The 16,585-nt window shown below is 44.0% G+C and overlaps 1 protein-coding gene across 4 annotated transcripts in view; it reads right to left on the reverse strand.

Annotated features, from left to right (window-relative positions):
* Positions 1-274: 274 nt before the first annotated feature.
* Positions 275-16,585, reverse strand: part of ARHGAP12 (Rho GTPase activating protein 12) — a 148,794-nt gene continuing 132,483 nt past the window's right edge. For all 4 annotated transcript variants that reach the window (XM_077808281.1, XM_077808280.1, XM_077808276.1 and 1 more), the window contains 4 exons: positions 7,700-7,777; positions 3,718-3,852; positions 2,658-2,760; positions 275-1,910 (listed from right to left, as the gene is read on the reverse strand). In XM_077808281.1, the coding sequence (XP_077664407.1) occupies positions 1,736-1,910; positions 2,658-2,760; positions 3,718-3,852; positions 7,700-7,777 (491 nt within the window). In that variant the 3' untranslated portion in view covers positions 275-1,735. The remainder of the gene's footprint in view (positions 1,911-2,657; positions 2,761-3,717; positions 3,853-7,699; positions 7,778-16,585) is intronic.

A 16,585-nucleotide genomic window follows, 5' to 3' on the forward strand; every position in this document is an offset into this window, starting at 1 on the left:
TATCAAACATTAGGACAAAATACTTGTGTGGAATACTTATAAATATTTGCAAATTTAAACCTATAAATTACCCATCTTTGTCATACAATCCAACTACTGTTCAGGGAAAAGGGGGATTCTTAAAAGTTTCAGTTAGACATTTTTAACCACAGTCCAATGACTTTGCTGCAGGAAATAACATTTCAGGCAGTCAGACACAACTGAATATTTGGGAGTGTTTGCAAAATTCAACAGGGGACTATGTCATCCAAATTTGGACTGGCAAACTCCAAACTAGCTAATAGTTTTCTTTATTGAGATTAGACATAACAAATATCAGGTACAGCAGTTAGTCTAAAAAAATACATTTAAAAATCTTCAGTCGACCATGCTCCCTATAACAAAAATCTTCCAAAACCAATTTATTTTACAAATTAATCTACATTATTAATGTAAAAAGAAATTCTCAAATTTAGCATTATGTCATTATTTCCAACAAACATCTATTGGAATATGTTTCCATTATTTGCAAATGTTAGAATCTGTAATACATTTTTCTAATGTATCCTGTACATATTAAATAACCTAAAAGGCTCCTCTTGTAGTGCATTAACAATTTAGCAAGCACACAGTATTTTTCCAGTACCATTTGCATTACAATTCCTTGCCTGCAAATGTAATTAACATCTAAAAAAGTGCACCTGTTTAGTTTTTCGAGGAAACCTAGACCTAGACCTCCACTGGAAGTGTTACACTTCCTGTAGCTAATCTACCCATGATTAGAAATGTGCAACTAGAAGGTACTTTGAGACTATACAACAACTGAATTATGTACATAAGCCAAAGGCCATTCAGTCTTTAGCCTGTATTTACATCCAAAAATGTTCTCTACCACAGGATCATACCAAGAACTCAGTACAGCATTAGATAATGATGGTATTTAATTAGAATTGTTAACTGCAATTCAGTATAGCACAAAATGTAGGCCAAGAAATACCCTGAAAAATGGATGTGTGTATTAAATAAAACTCTAGTATGTCACAGAACAAATCCTCTGCTGGATATTCTTACAAGTTCAGTGTTTGAAATAATAGGGTCCTGCTCTATCAAGCAACTAGAAGATCCAGCAAGGATGCAATGTAATACAGGTTTTTTTAAAAAAAGCAAGCCTCAAATGAGGGATTATTTGAATTACTGTAAACCACACTGGCCACTGTTAGCACTAGTTTAAAGACAGTCACACTACTTGCAGAATCCCTGCTGACAGGATCCACACAGGTTTCAGTACATGAGCATAGGATGAAATTTTATTGTCACTACAAGTATCAAAAAACATTTTGGAAGCCAGTTGATAGGGTTTTCCTCACCCTACCAAGTGGTGAACCTTTTAAAAAAAATCCATTCCAGATTATCCAGTCTGAGATTAATTTTAGCTTCTCACCAAGAAATCCAGTGTATATGCTCGTACTAGAATTGCAATTTGTAATTATTAAAACAGGCAGAGTACAAACTTTGAAATATTCGCAATGTAATAAGTGAATTATAAAGAAATTCAAAAATTTATCATTAACTTGCATGAATAGCAATTAAATCGGTCAAACACTCCTCCCATTTCTTCCCTCTCATCCTACTGAAAAGTGCAAAATTGAGCTGTCGCTTGGTCCACAAACACAATACATCATGTACACTGAGAGATTTGACTCCTGATGGAAATCTGTTGCCAACTCATCACTTCAGTTTTAACTCTGAGAAAACTTCAACATCCAAAGATGGAGTTCAGTTCCAGCAAAATTAATTCTACAATCTGATTCTGGTACACAGTGTGGACTGCTATGTTACCAGTCTCTTTCTCTGGCTTTAACAGAGTTGGTCCAAAAACTATTGCTACGCTTTGATAAGTCATTCGGTTCTTTTCTCCATTTTCTACAACTCTGGGGAAAAAAAGAAGAAAATATGCTTTTAAAATAAATTCATCGATGTGAGAGAGAATAATGTGTTAACAGAGAAGAGAAACAAAACCAAATCAGAAAAGGAGTACTTGTGGCACCTTAGAGACTAACCAATTTATTTGCGCATGAGCTTTCGTGAGCTACAGCTCACTTCCTGTAGCTGTAGCTCACGAAAGCTCATGCTCAAATAAATTGGTTAGTCTCTAAGGTGCCACAAGTACTCCTTTTCTTTTTGCAAATACAGACTAACACGGCTGTTACTCTAAAACCAAATCAGTAATTCCTCATAATATTTATTCCATATTTACTGTCATTCATGAAACATGCCACTATTGTAATCATTCTAATCATTTAAAATATATTTGACACTAGCTCTGTCCCTATAATCTAAAGTTTAGCAGCTAAAAGCACAACTAATAAAAACACTGTCCAAAAGTTGGGTTTGCTTCTCCATAAGCTTGTATAAACACAAACAAGTGTTTTGCTTTGATGAAGCACAACGAACATCAAAGGAAACACGCTTAGAACCTTCCCCCAGGACTTTTAATGTTTGAACACTCAGCTTTAAGAAAGGTGACTAGATGTCCTGATTTCATAGGGAGAGTCCCGATATGTCTCATATAGGTGCCTATTACTCCACACCCCATCCTGATTTTTCACACTTGCTATCTGGTCACCCTATCTTTAAGGGAGCTCTGCAGTACATTAAGACTTTTTCCTCCTCCTCACCTCTTGAGGTGTCTAAAAAGTATCTGCATGGTATCCTGATTTGGCTTTGGCAACTGTTTAATTAAATCTTTGACAGCACGAACACGCTGTCTTGCTTCTTGTTCTGGAAGAGATAAAAGGCAGATAAACCATAAATTCAATATTTTTATTGAAAATTTTGGTAGCATATAACTTACCGAAAACTGAATGAAGCACACAATTTTACAGTGCTGATATTAAGTAACACATTGCCACCTGGTGGCCACATTGAATATTACAGATAATCTGAAGGTAGTAACACCTTAGAGACAAGATGGGTGAGATATCTTTTACTGCAGTGGCTCTCAACCTTTCCAGACTACTGCTCCCCTTTCAGGAGTCTGATTGTCTTGTGTACCCCAAGTTTCACCTCAAGTAAAAACTACTTGCTTACAAATATCAGATATAAAAATACAAAAGCGTCACAGGACACTATTACTGAAAAATTGCTTACTTTCTCATTTTTATAAAATAAATCAACTGGAATATAAATATTGAACTTACATTTCAATGTATAGTATATAGAGTAGAACAAACAAGTCATTATCTGTATGAAACTTCAGTTTGTACTGACTTTGCTAGTGCTTTTTATGTAATCTATTGTACAACGAGGCAAATATCTAGATGAGTTGATATACCCCCTGGAAAACCTCTGCATGCCCCCAGTGGTACACAGAATCCCTGGTTGAGAGCCACTGTTTTATTGGACTAACTTCTGTTGATGAGAGAGACAAGTTTTTGAGCTTACACAGAGCTCTTCTTCATGTCTGGGAAACGTACACAGTTTCATAAATAAATACAACGTGGAACAGAATGTTTAGCATAAATAGTTAACACATTTCAAGGACCATTCACCCACCTTGTCTTTAACATCCTGGGACTGAGAGCTACACCACGACTGTATATAAGGTAACACCTTTACAAAATTTCATAATTTCTCCTTTTTAAACAGTGAAAAGGAGGAAATATTACAATTAAGTGCACTGTGCATATTTAAATATTTATGATTTATGAAAATTCTGTGCATGCTTTATGGACTTACTAATTGCATTGACGAAGTCATTGAAATGATTATATGTGAAGAGTGGTTCTGGCAGTTCTCTGAAAAACATTTTTAGAGCTCCTGTGATGACATGTATATCTTCCCATTTACTGTCATTCAAGTCCAATTTCTCATCTGAAAGAAAACATGAATGATTACTATAATCTAGCAGGTGTTTATCATTAATTACTTATTTCCTACACAAGTTGAAGGACAATGGGGTGGGATTCTTATTACCCAGTGTGAAGGGGCCAGAGGAAACAGTTACTTACTATAACTGTGGTTCTTCAAGATGTGATTCAGACATGTATTCCACTTAGGTGTGTGCATGTAATCCACGTGTCTAACAGGGAGATCTCTCTTTAGGGGTATGTCTACACTGGAAACTTCAAAGCGCTGTCCTGGGAATGCTCCCGCGGCGGCGCTTTGAAGTGTCAGTGTGGTCACATGCGAACACTAGGAGAGAGCTCCCCCAGCGCTCCTGGTAATCCACCTCCACCATTAGCTCCCAGCGCTTGGAGCCTGTCTACACTAGTGCTTTAAAGTGCTCAGATTTGCTCCGCTCAGAGGGGTGATTTTTCACCCCCCTGAGCCAGCAAGTTAGAGCGCTATAAAATGTAAGTGTAGACATACCCTAAGAAATCTATAGGAAGGTGAGAAGGAATAAATTGTATCTGTCATTGTTGCTAGGCAGATGCACAATTAGCACTCCACATCCAGAAGTTTCTGGAATTGGGTGTGGTAGTTTTGGATATGCTCAATAGGTTCCCTATTGCTGGACTGATTTCTGCATCTCCAGGTGCTTTTCTGCATCTCCAGGCACTGGAGAAGGGCACCCAAAGGTTACAATGCACACCCAGAATGCCAGAGCCAGATAATTTTACCTAGCAGTACCCGTAGAGGGATGGTGCTCACACCTTCTTGCTGTAGCTCTTCCCCTGGCTATACGAGGCAGCAGTGCCCAAACCCCCATCAGTTCCTTCACACTGAGCACCTAGAGCGCAGTGCAGAGACGATGGAGGGTAGATCATGGAATAAAGGTCTGCATCACATCTTGAAGAACCACAGTTACAATAAGTAACCATTTCTTCTTCTTTGAGTAGATGCAGCCATGTATTCCACTTACATGACTCACAAGCAGTATCCCTGGGATCGCCTGACCAAATATTTGCATCCTCTGGAAGATGCAGTAACTGATCGTGTAGAATGAGCTTGCACATACTGACGAGGCATAGCTGAAGCTATTTTATATGCAGTCTTGATACAAGATGTTATCTATTTAGAGATCATTTGTGAAAAGATGACTTGACATATCATACGATCTACATATGACACATAGGTGAGGCGAAGCACAAAATACTTTAGTTCTGTCCAGATAGAAGGCTAGACATCACCTGACATTTCATGTATGGAGATGAATGCGGCTTAGAAAAAAACACAGGTAAATATACCACCTGGTTCAAATGAAAAGCAAATTTTTGTCTAAAGTCGTTTGTCTTTGGAGAATTGTGTATAAGGAGGCTCTGCCATCACAGCCTGCAACTCTCACACTCTTCTTGTGGATGTTATTGCTACCAGGAATGTAGTTTTCTGACACAAAAGCAGAAAGCGACAAGATGCCAGGAGCACAAATGGAGGTCCCATTAAAGTTGCTAGGACCGAGTTAAGAGACCACAGAGGCAATGGCTCTCAGACCAGAGGATGGAGATGTAAAAGCCCTTTTAAGCATCTTGCCACAATGGCAATGGAGAGGACTGATCTTCCTGAATGGGTGGGATGAAATGCCAATATAGCTGCCAGATGCACTTTCAATGAATTAAGTGCAAGACCTGACAACCGAAGGTGCAGCAGATATTCTCAGAATCCAAGGGCAACCTCTGATTTGACAAGGGCCATGGTGCCAAAGCAGACCGCATGGCCTGCTCAAGCAGAGGCTGCTTCAGATGAAAATCCCTCACCACTTGAGAGTCTGTTTGGTGAGCAACCTGCAAATCAAACACCACTCATTAACACGGGCTTTGCCTAGGCACAGCAAGCACCGTGTGTGGGGATCGTTGTTGGGGATCACTTCCCCACATAACAGACAATGTTTAAACCCTGGTGATGCCATCACTAGGGAAATAGTTAAATTACAGCTAACTAACACTAAATCTAATGAACTACATACATTAGAAAAAAATCACTAAAAATAGAGGGATTATGCGGTGAAAACCACAACAGAGCTCCAGCAACAGGCTGTGAGAAGGAACAGAGGGGGCGTGGAGTGGCGCCATCTCATTCAGCCAGGGGAGGGGCTATGGCAACAAGGTGCAAGCACCACCCTTCTACAGGTTCTACTAGGCAAAAGTTCTCTGGTTCCAGTGCCCTGGGCATGCATGCACCTAAGTGGAATACATGGCTGCATCTACTCGAACAAAAACGGGGAGAAGAGTTGGAGCAGTGCAAAGGGGTTTTAAGAGCTCCACATTTGTCTGGGGGACTATTCTCCCAGCTCAGGCATTGTGGAAGACACCTGAAAGACTTCATTCTGATGAACCGTTGCAAGCCCTGGTGTAAGATCTCAGCCGTGTGGAGATTCTGGGCAGCACTGAGCCCATAAGGCAGCCCTAGGTAGGTTGCTGTAACTCAGACAAGCCCACTGGTTTATCTAAGTTATAAAAAGAGCCGCTTCAGACTCCAGAACAGCAAAGAATTGGGAGGGGCAAAGGTAGCTTAAAGCTACTTTAGAGTCCCCTCTCCCTCTAGGCCAGGGGTGGGCAAACTTTCTGGGCCAAAGGCCATATCTGGGTATGAAAATTGTATGGAGGGCCATGAATGCTCACGAAATTGGGGGTTGGAGTGTGGGAGGCGGTGAGGGCTTCGGCTGGGGGTGGAGGTTCTGGGGTGGGGTTAGGGATGAGGAGGTGGGGGGGTGCAAGAGGGTGCTCCAGGATGGGACTGAGGGGTTCGGAGGGCAGGAGGGGGATCAGGGCTGGGGCAAGGGGGTCAGGGGTGCAGGCTACGGGCCGTGCTTACTTCAAGCAGCTCCCAGAAGCAGTGGCAAGTCCTCCCTCCAGCTCCTATGTGGAGGTGCAGCCAGGCGGCTTTGCATGCTGCCCCGTCCACGAGCGCTGCCCCTGCAGCTCCTAGTGGCTGTGGTTGCTGGCCAATGGGAGCTGTGGGGGCAGTGTGCGGAACCCCCTGGCTGCCCCTATGCATAGGAGGCGGAGTGGGGACGTGCCGCTGCTTCCAGGAGCCGCGTGGAGCCCTGGCATGCATGGAGCGGGGCAAGCCCTGGACCCCGCTCCCTGGCTGGAGCTCAAGGGCCGGATTAAAATGTCTGAAGGGCCAGATGCGGCCCCTGGGCTGTAGTTTGCTCACCTCTGCTCTAGGATGAGAGTCCTTTGCTGGATTGCATAAGGGCACAATAGAGATTCTCACCCAAGATCAGAATGATAGACAAATGTTAAATGCCAGTACAAGGTTGCTGGGTTTTTAATACTTTTTCTCTTGCTTTCCATAAGATATAGAAATATTCTATTTGAGCTTCATTCCTTTTAAACTGCCATGCCACATATGCTTCAGAATTATTACAGCAGTGACTAGACAGCTTCAATTAGGACCAAGGTTCTTGTGTGGTAGGCACTGTATGAACAGATGTAGACAGTATCCACTTTGAAGAACACAGAAGCTGCTATTTAGTAGCAGTTTCATTTTGAAAAGTGCTACATATTTCTCATGAAATGTTGTCATATTATTTTAAACAGACGGACTAAAAATCACTGCACAATCTGAAGAGCTTTCTAGCAATTTTGACAAATATTCTTACATAGGGTGACCAGACAGCAAATGTGAAAAATCAGGACGGGGGTGGGGAGTAATAGGAGCCTATATAAGAAAAAGACCCAAAAATCGGGACTGTCCCTATAAAATCAGGACATCTTGTCAAGCTACTCATGCATATATTTTCAAATTGATAATACAGTTGGAGAATGGCACTTACCATGATTAACTGCAAATCTTAGCTTCTGTATCACTGCAAGATTGCCACTAACTCGGTATAACCCGTCAACATCCAATCCTAAAACAAATTTTAAAATGTAGATTTTTTTTTTTTTAAGATACTTAAATGGGTCAGTCTGCTCATTTTAGAGATTTCAGTTAGCAAAAAGAAAACCCACCATCAGGAGAACTGCAAAACCTCTTGTCACAATTAAAACTATTTACTTATCGGCAGAGATAGTTGCTGACTAGTATCTTGCCACTGCAAAACTTATGTTTGAAATAATGTCTAAAATGTGATGTGTACTCAGACAATGTGAAGAAGTCTTCAGGAGTGAGGTGCCCAACTCCCACTGATTTTCAATGAGGGCTGGAGGCCCACCCTCCAATAGCTGCTTTTAAAAATCTCACACCTAATAATTAGTTAGCACAACTATTGTTTAGTACATAAAGGATTTCACTTTCTCTCTTGCACATATAGGATTTCACTTTCTCTCTTGCACATATATATGTGCACTCTCACTCTCTCTTTCATACCTCCACTCATCCTAAAATACTAGCAGTGAGATTGTAGGGTTTTTGATTTAGGTTTTCCCTTTCATATTAAACCTATATTTACCAAAATGTATGGTGACTAAACCAAGCTAAGTCAGTCATTCTGGAGAACACCTCAAAGTTGATAGTGGGTGACCAGGTCCACCAGATACCACCCATTCCACTGGTTTATGAGTTTTCATGTGTGTTTAATTCCATCCTGTTGCCTTACTTTCTCATGACAAGCAGATGTCCCCTCCATCCCTACCATCTTTACAGTGTTGAGGAAAACACTAGATTTGGCAAAAGGAGAAAAATTACTTCTCAGTGGCTGCTGTGGCAGAAGATCAAAAGTGGTCATGTGCAGAAGACAGGAAGAATTTCTATCTACCAACGCTCATAACCTCTACATGAATTCAGTACATTGCGTTGGCTGATACGAGTGTTGAAACGACGGGATTCAACAGCTCCCTTAATCCCATCCACAGGGAATCCTGATGTAACACAAGCATCAGGAGATATGGTGCACAACTGTCAGTACCATCTGTCCCACCCATCCATTCGCCACTACCTTTTACTGCCACAATCTATTGATCATTCTCTCTTTGAAGGGATAATGGGGAGGGGGATGGAGATGGAAGAGGAGGGAAGAAGCTGCTCAAATCAGTTCCCCTTAAGGTAAAAGAGGATAGCAGTGAAAGCAGCAAGTTCTGTCTCAATGCAGAAAACACACATCCACTGCAGCTTCTGGAGTTGGGTGGAGGACAGTAGAACCAGTTCCTGCTCTTCCTTTTTGTACTGAGTCACCAGACAGCAGCAGTAAGGGGGGCTATAAGTTGCACCATATTCCTTTACTGTAGCTGTTTCCCCATGGAGGGCGAACCTATTTTGCCCTGCAACATATTTTGCCCTAGCTCCCTGTCATAAATATAAGGGGAAGGGTAAACCCCTTTGAAATTCCTCCTGGCCAGGGGAAAGCTCCTCTCACCTGTAAAGGGTTAAGAAGCTAAAGGTAACCTCGCTGGCACCTGACCAAAATGACCAATGGGGAGACAAGATACTTTCAAAAGCTGGGAGGAGGGAGAGAAACAAAGGGTCTGTGTCTGTCTGTGTGCTGCTTTTGCCAGGGACAGAACAGGAATGGAGTCTTAGAACTTTTAGTAAGTAATCTAGCTAGGTATGTGTTAGGTTATGATTTCTTTAAATGGCTGAGAAAAGAATTGTGCTGAATAGAATAACTATTTCTGTCTGTGTATCTTTTTTGTAACTTAAGGTTTTGCCTAGAGGGGTTCTCTATGTTTTCTAATCTAATTACCCTGTAAGATATCTACCATCCTGATTTTACAGGGGGGATTTCTTCATTTCTATTTACTTCTATTTTCTATTAAAAGTCTTCTTGTAAAAGACTGAATGCTTTTTCATTGTTCTCAGATCCAAGGGTTTGGGTCTGTGGTCACCTATGCAAATTGGTGAGGCTTTTTATCCAACATTTCCCAGGAAAGGGGGGGTGCAAGTGTTGGGAGGATTGTTCATTGTTCTTAAGATCCAAGGGTCTGGGTCTGTAGTCACCTAGGCAAATTGGTGAGGCTTTTTACCAAACCTTGTCCAGGAAGTGGGGTGCAGGGTTTTGGGAAGTATTTTGGGGGGAAAGACGCGTCCAAACAGCTCTTCCCCAGTAACCAGTATTAGTTTGGTGGTGGTAGCGGCCATTCCAAGGACCACGGGTGGAATACTTTGTACCTTGGGGAAGTTTTGACTTAAGCTGGTAAAGATAAGCTTAGGAGGTTTTTCATGCAGGTCCCCACATCTGTACCCTAGAGTTCAGAGTGGGGGAGGAACCTTGACATGGTGGCATAGTGGTGGGATTAACCTGAAATCATTTTGAGATCCAGTTGAGATTTTTTGAACTAGAAATACAGATTTTAAAAAGGAATTTTTTTTTCCTGTGGCTTTGAAGCAGCTTTGAAACTGAAAGCATCTTGGGTTTTCCCTGCTTTGTGGCCAAGCAGAGACAAAAGGGGATTATCTTGTGAATTGCAGGTTTTCTTTGCCTGGAGGCAGGGTACTTAACTCCTGCAGGGAAATTCACAGTCTTCCAACCCAGAGGTTTTTTTTTTTTTCTTTTCTTCCTAAAAGTAAATAGGGGGTGTGTGTTCTACCCATTTGCTTTTTCTTTGGGCTGGGTAAGCAGGTTTCCAAGTAGTTTGGAGGTTTTTTGCTTTAAGTTGGGCCCAGAACAGAGACAAGGGAATTGTCTTTTTCTGTAGGCTGACAATCACTATCAGAGAATAGGTATTCTATTCCAGCACAGCAAAATTTTACAGCCAAGTTTTGTTTGTTTATTTCTAAACCTCGGGTGTAAAGTTAGTTAAAAACAGAGAGGTTAGAATGACCAAATCCTCAGCTCGACTACAGCTGGAATTAGCCAAATTTCAGGCTGAGGAAAGACAAAGGGAACATGAAAGACAGATAGAACTCATGCGGCTGAAGAAGGAACAAGAAAGGGAGGCAGAACAACACCAAGCGGCTGCTCACAGGAGAGCTATGGAAGCAAGGGACAAAGAACTGGAGGAGAAGGAAAAAGAGAGGAAGTATGTGAAGGAGATGGAGAAGATAAAGGCTCAGCAGAATATCCCAACAAACCCTAGTAATCCTTCTCCAAGTACCACTTCCCATCCCAGAAAGTTCCCCACCTACAAGGCAGGCGATGATACTGAGGCCTTCCTAGAAAACTTCGAAAGGGCCTGCCTTGGGTACAACATCTCTACTGACCAATACATGGTAGAGCTGAGGCCGCAGCTCAGTGGACCTTTAGCTGAGGTGGCAGCTGAAATGCCTAAAGAACACATGAACAAGTATGAACTGTTTAAATCCAAGGCGAGAGTCAGAATGGGGATAACACCCGAGCAGTCTCGTCGGAGGTTCAGAGCCCTAAGGTGGAAACCAGACATGTCATTTACCCGACATGCCTACCACATTGTGAAACATTGGGATGCCTGGATATCAGGAGCAAGTGTTGAATCTCCAGTAAATTTGCCCTTCCTAATGCAAATGGAACAATTCTTAGAGGGTGTTCCTGAGGAAATAGAAAGATACATCCTAGATGGGAAACCCAAAACTGTAATCGAGGCAGGAGAGATTGGAGCCAGATGGGTGGAGGTGGCAGAGAAGAAGAAAACTGGTCGCAGTTGGAGCGGAGACCAGAAGGGACCACCCCAGACCACACCCTATTACTGGGGGCCGCCCAAGGCCCCACCTACCTCCCAAAGAACCCTCCAGACCCCTTATCGTCCTGCCACCCCGTTCTCCAGCAACCCTCCTCGCCCCAGTGACCCGTCAGCTGGACGATGTTTTAAATGTAACGAGCTGGGGCATGTAAAGGCCAACTGCCCCAAGAACCCCAACAGATTACAGTTCATTGCACCGGAATCACACCAGAGGTCCACAGGCCCAGATACTTCCCAGATACCCTTGGAGCGGAGGGAAACTGTGAGTGTGGGCGGGAAGAAGGTCACCGCGTGGAGGGACACCGGAGCACAAGTGTCAGCTATCCATGCTTCCTTAGTGGACCCCAATTTAATCAACCCAGAGATCCAAGTGACGATTCAACCCTTCAAGTCCAACTCTTTCAATTTGCCTACAGCCAAGTTGCCTGTCCAGTACAAGGGCTGGTCAGGAATGTGGACTTTTGCAGTCTATGATGATTATCCCATCCCCATGCTGTTGGGGGAAGACTTGGCCAATCATGTGAAGCAGGCCAAGAGGGTGGGAACGGTCACCCGCAGCCAGGCTAAACAAGCCGTGAGGCCTAGCTCTGTTCCGGAAACTGCTATCAGGACCCAGTCAGAGGTGATGGACCTGGACCTTAGGCCAATGTCTGCAACAGCAGTAGTGGATCCAGTCCCAGAGACCCAGACGGAACCAGTCCCAGAACCGGAACCAGCCGAACAACCAACACCAGACCCTGTGTCAGCACTGAATCCAGTACTTGCAACCTCAACACCAGAGGGCCCCACTGAACCTGAACTGGCAGCAGCCGATAACCCTACACAAGAGGCTCAGCCGGAGCCTGAATCCCAACATAGTGCACCAGCGGAGAGCGGTTCACAGTCAACAGAAACAGCTCCATCCCCTATATTGCTTCCAGAGGGACCAAGCCTAGGTCCACAATCCAATGAGGGACTGATGTCTCCAGCATCAAGGGAACAGTTCCAGACCGAACAGGAAGCAGATGAAAGCCTCCAGAGAGCTTGGAGAGCGGCACGGAGCAACCCACCGCCTCTCAGCTCTTCTAATCGATCCAGGTTTGTTGTAGAAAGAGGACTTTTATACAAGGAAACTCTTTCTGGTGGACACCAGGAAGACTGGCATCCTCAGAGACAGTTGGTAGTTCCAACTAAATACCGGGCCAAGCTCTTGAGCTTAGCCCACGATCACCCTAGTGGCCATGCTGGGGTGAACAGGACCAAAGACCGTTTGGGGGGGTCATTCCACTGGGAGGGAATGGGAAAGGATGTTTCTACCTATGTCCAGTCTTGTGAGGTGTGCCAAAGAGTGGGAAAACCCCAAGACCAGGTCAAAGCCCCTCTACAACCACTCCCCATCATTGAAGTTCCATTTCAGCGAGTAGCTGTGGATATTCTGGGTCCTTTTCCGAAAAAGACACCCAGAGGAAAGCAGTACATACTGACTTTCATGGATTTTGCCACCCGATGGCCGGAAGCAGTAGCTCTAAGCAACACCAGGGCTAAAAGTGTGTGCCAGGCACTAGCAGACATTTTTGCCAGGGTAGGTTGGCCCTCCGACATCCTCACCGATGCAGGGACTAATTTCCTGGCAGGAACTATGAAAAACCTTTGGGAAGCTCATGGGGTAAATCACTTGGTTGCCACTCCTTACCACCATCAAACAAATGGCATGGTGGAGAAGTTTAATGGAACTTTGGGGGCCATGATACGTAAATTCGTAAATGAGCACTCCAATGATTGGGACCTAGTGTTGCAGCAGTTGCTCTTTGCCTACAGAGCTGTACCACATCCCAGTTTAGGGTTTTCCCCATTTGAACTTGTATATGGCCGTGAGGTTAAGGGGCCATTGCAGTTGGTGAAGCAGCAATGGGAGGGATTTACACCTTCTCCAGGAACTAACATTCTGGACTTTGTAACCAACCTACAAAACACCCTCCGAACCTCTTTAGCCCTTGCTAAAGAAAACTTACAGGATGCTCAAAAAGAGCAAAAAGCCTGGTATGATAAACATGCCAGAGAGCGTTCCTTCAAAGTAGGAGACCAGGTCATGGTCTTAAGGGCGCTCCAGGCCCATAAAATGGAAGCATCGTGGGAAGGGCCATTCATGGTCCAGGAGCGCCTGGGAGCTGTTAATTATCTCATAGCATTCCCCACCTCCAACCGGAAGCCTAAGGTGTACCATATTAATTCTCTAAAGCCCTTTTATTCCAGAGAATTAAAGGTTTGTCAGTTTACAGCCCAGGGAGAAGATGATGCTGAGTGGCCTGAAGGTGTCTACTACGAAGGGAAATGTGCTGGTGGTGTGGAAGAGGTGAACCTCTCCATGACCCTTGGGCGTATGCAGCGACAGCAGATCCAGGAGCTGTGCACTAGCTACGCGCCAACGTTCTCAGCCACCCCAGGACTGACTGAACGGGCATACCACTCCATTGACACAGGTAATGCTCACCCAATTAGGGTCCAACCTTACCGGGTGTCTCCTCAAGCTAAAACTGCTATAGAACGGGAGATCCAGGATATGTTACAGATGGGTGTAATCCGCCCCTCTGAAAGTGCATGGGCATCTCCAGTGGTTCTAGTTCCCAAACCAGATGGGGAAATACGTTTTTGCGTGGACTACCGTAAGCTAAATGCTGTAACTCGCCCAGACAACTATCCAATGCCACGCACAGATGAACTGTTAGAGAAACTGGGACGGGCCCAGTTCATCTCTACCTTGGACTTAACAAAGGGGTACTGGCAGGTACCGCTAGATGAATCTGCCAAGGAAAGGTCAGCCTTCATCACACATCTCGGGCTGTATGAATTTAATGTACTCCCTTTCGGGCTGCGAAATGCACCCGCCACTTTCCAAAGACTTGTAGATGGTCTCCTAGCGGGATTAGGAGAATATGCAGTCGCCTACCTTGACGATGTGGCCATATTTTCGGATTCCTGGGCAGACCACCTGGAACATCTACAAAAAGTCCTTGAGCGCATAAGGGAGGCAGGACTAACTGTTAAGGCTAAGAAGTGTCAAATAGGCCTAAACAGAGTGACTTACCTTGGACACCAGGTGGGTCAAGGAACTATCAGCCCCCTACAGGCCAAAGTGGATGCTATCCAAAAGTGGCCTGTCCCAAAGTCAAAGAAACAGGTTCAATCCTTCTTAGGCTTGGCCGGTTATTACAGACGATTTGTACCGCACTACAACCAAATCGCTGCCCCACTGACAGACCTAACCAAAAAGAAACAGCCAAATGCTGTTCAGTGGACCGGAAAGTGTCAGAAGGCCTTTAACAAGCTTAAAGCGACACTCATGTCTGACCCTGTACTAAGGGCCCCAGACTTTGACAAACCGTTCCTAGTAACCACAGATGCATCCGAGCGTGGTGTGGGAGCAGTTTTAATGCAGAAAGGACCTGATCAAGAATTCCACCCTGTAGTGTGTCTCAGCAAAAAACTGTCTGAGAGGGAAAGCAACTGGTCAGTCACTGAAAAAGAATGTTATGCCATTGTCTACGCTCTGGAAAAGCTACGCCCATATGTTTGGGGACGGCGTTTCCACCTGCAAACCGACCATGCTGCACTGAAGTGGCTTCACACCGTCAAAGAAACTAACAAAAAACTTCTTCGGTGGAGTTTAGCTCTCCAAGATTTTGATTTCGACATCCAACACATCTCAGGAGCTTCTAACAAAGTGGCTGATGCACTCTCCCGTGAAAGTTTCCCAGAACCAACTGGTTAAAATCGTCCTTAAGATGTGGAAAATATTGTTAGTCTTTATGTACTTGGTAGTATATTTAGAGATGCATGTGTCTTATTAACTCTGTTTTTCCTAGAGCTCCAGGAAGAAATCCCAGCCAGTGTTTCACCCTAGCTGAGATTTGGGGGGCGTGTCATAAATATAAGGGGAAGGGTAAACCCCTTTGAAATTCCTCCTGGCCAGGGGAAAGCTCCTCTCACCTGTAAAGGGTTAAGAAGCTAAAGGTAACCTCGCTGGCACCTGACCAAAATGACCAATGGGGAGACAAGATACTTTCAAAAGCTGGGAGGAGGGAGAGAAACAAAGGGTCTGTGTCTGTCTGTGTGCTGCTTTTGCCAGGGACAGAACAGGAATGGAGTCTTAGAACTTTTAGTAAGTAATCTAGCTAGGTATGTGTTAGGTTATGATTTCTTTAAATGGCTGAGAAAAGAATTGTGCTGAATAGAATAACTATTTCTGTCTGTGTATCTTTTTTGTAACTTAAGGTTTTGCCTAGAGGGGTTCTCTATGTTTTCTAATCTAATTACCCTGTAAGATATCTACCATCCTGATTTTACAGGGGGGATTTCTTCATTTCTATTTACTTCTATTTTCTATTAAAAGTCTTCTTGTAAAAGACTGAATGCTTTTTCATTGTTCTCAGATCCAAGGGTTTGGGTCTGTGGTCACCTATGCAAATTGGTGAGGCTTTTTATCCAACATTTCCCAGGAAAGGGGGGGTGCAAGTGTTGGGAGGATTGTTCATTGTTCTTAAGATCCAAGGGTCTGGGTCTGTAGTCACCTAGGCAAATTGGTGAGGCTTTTTACCAAACCTTGTCCAGGAAGTGGGGTGCAGGGTTTTGGGAAGTATTTTGGGGGGAAAGACGCGTCCAAACAGCTCTTCCCCAGTAACCAGTATTAGTTTGGTGGTGGTAGCGGCCATTCCAAGGACCACGGGTGGAATACTTTGTACCTTGGGGAAGTTTTGACTTAAGCTGGTAAAGATAAGCTTAGGAGGTTTTTCATGCAGGTCCCCACATCTGTACCCTAGAGTTCAGAGTGGGGGAGGAACCTTGACACTCCCACTCAGGCCCTGAATGTGACGTGCTAGATCTAAGGTGGGAAGGAAGTGGGGTGCACCAAAAAGATGGGTGGGTAGATTCTCTTACACACAACTTGGATCTTTAGCATCAGCCATTACATGGGAATAATTTCACTACAAGGGAGTAGGTGACCCACTTGCAATAAGTAACCCACTCTCATAAGAGTTCTAGTAACAACCACATCAACAAGCAGGCAAGAGACAAGTAAGGAGGCAAGTCAGGGTGGGGATAAATATGCAGCCAGTTACCTAAAAGTTTTTATATATATAAAATGCAGA

This window comes from Eretmochelys imbricata, chromosome 2 (genome assembly GCF_965152235.1).
Source record: "Eretmochelys imbricata isolate rEreImb1 chromosome 2, rEreImb1.hap1, whole genome shotgun sequence".
Classification (NCBI taxonomy): Eukaryota; Metazoa; Chordata; order Testudines; family Cheloniidae; genus Eretmochelys; species Eretmochelys imbricata.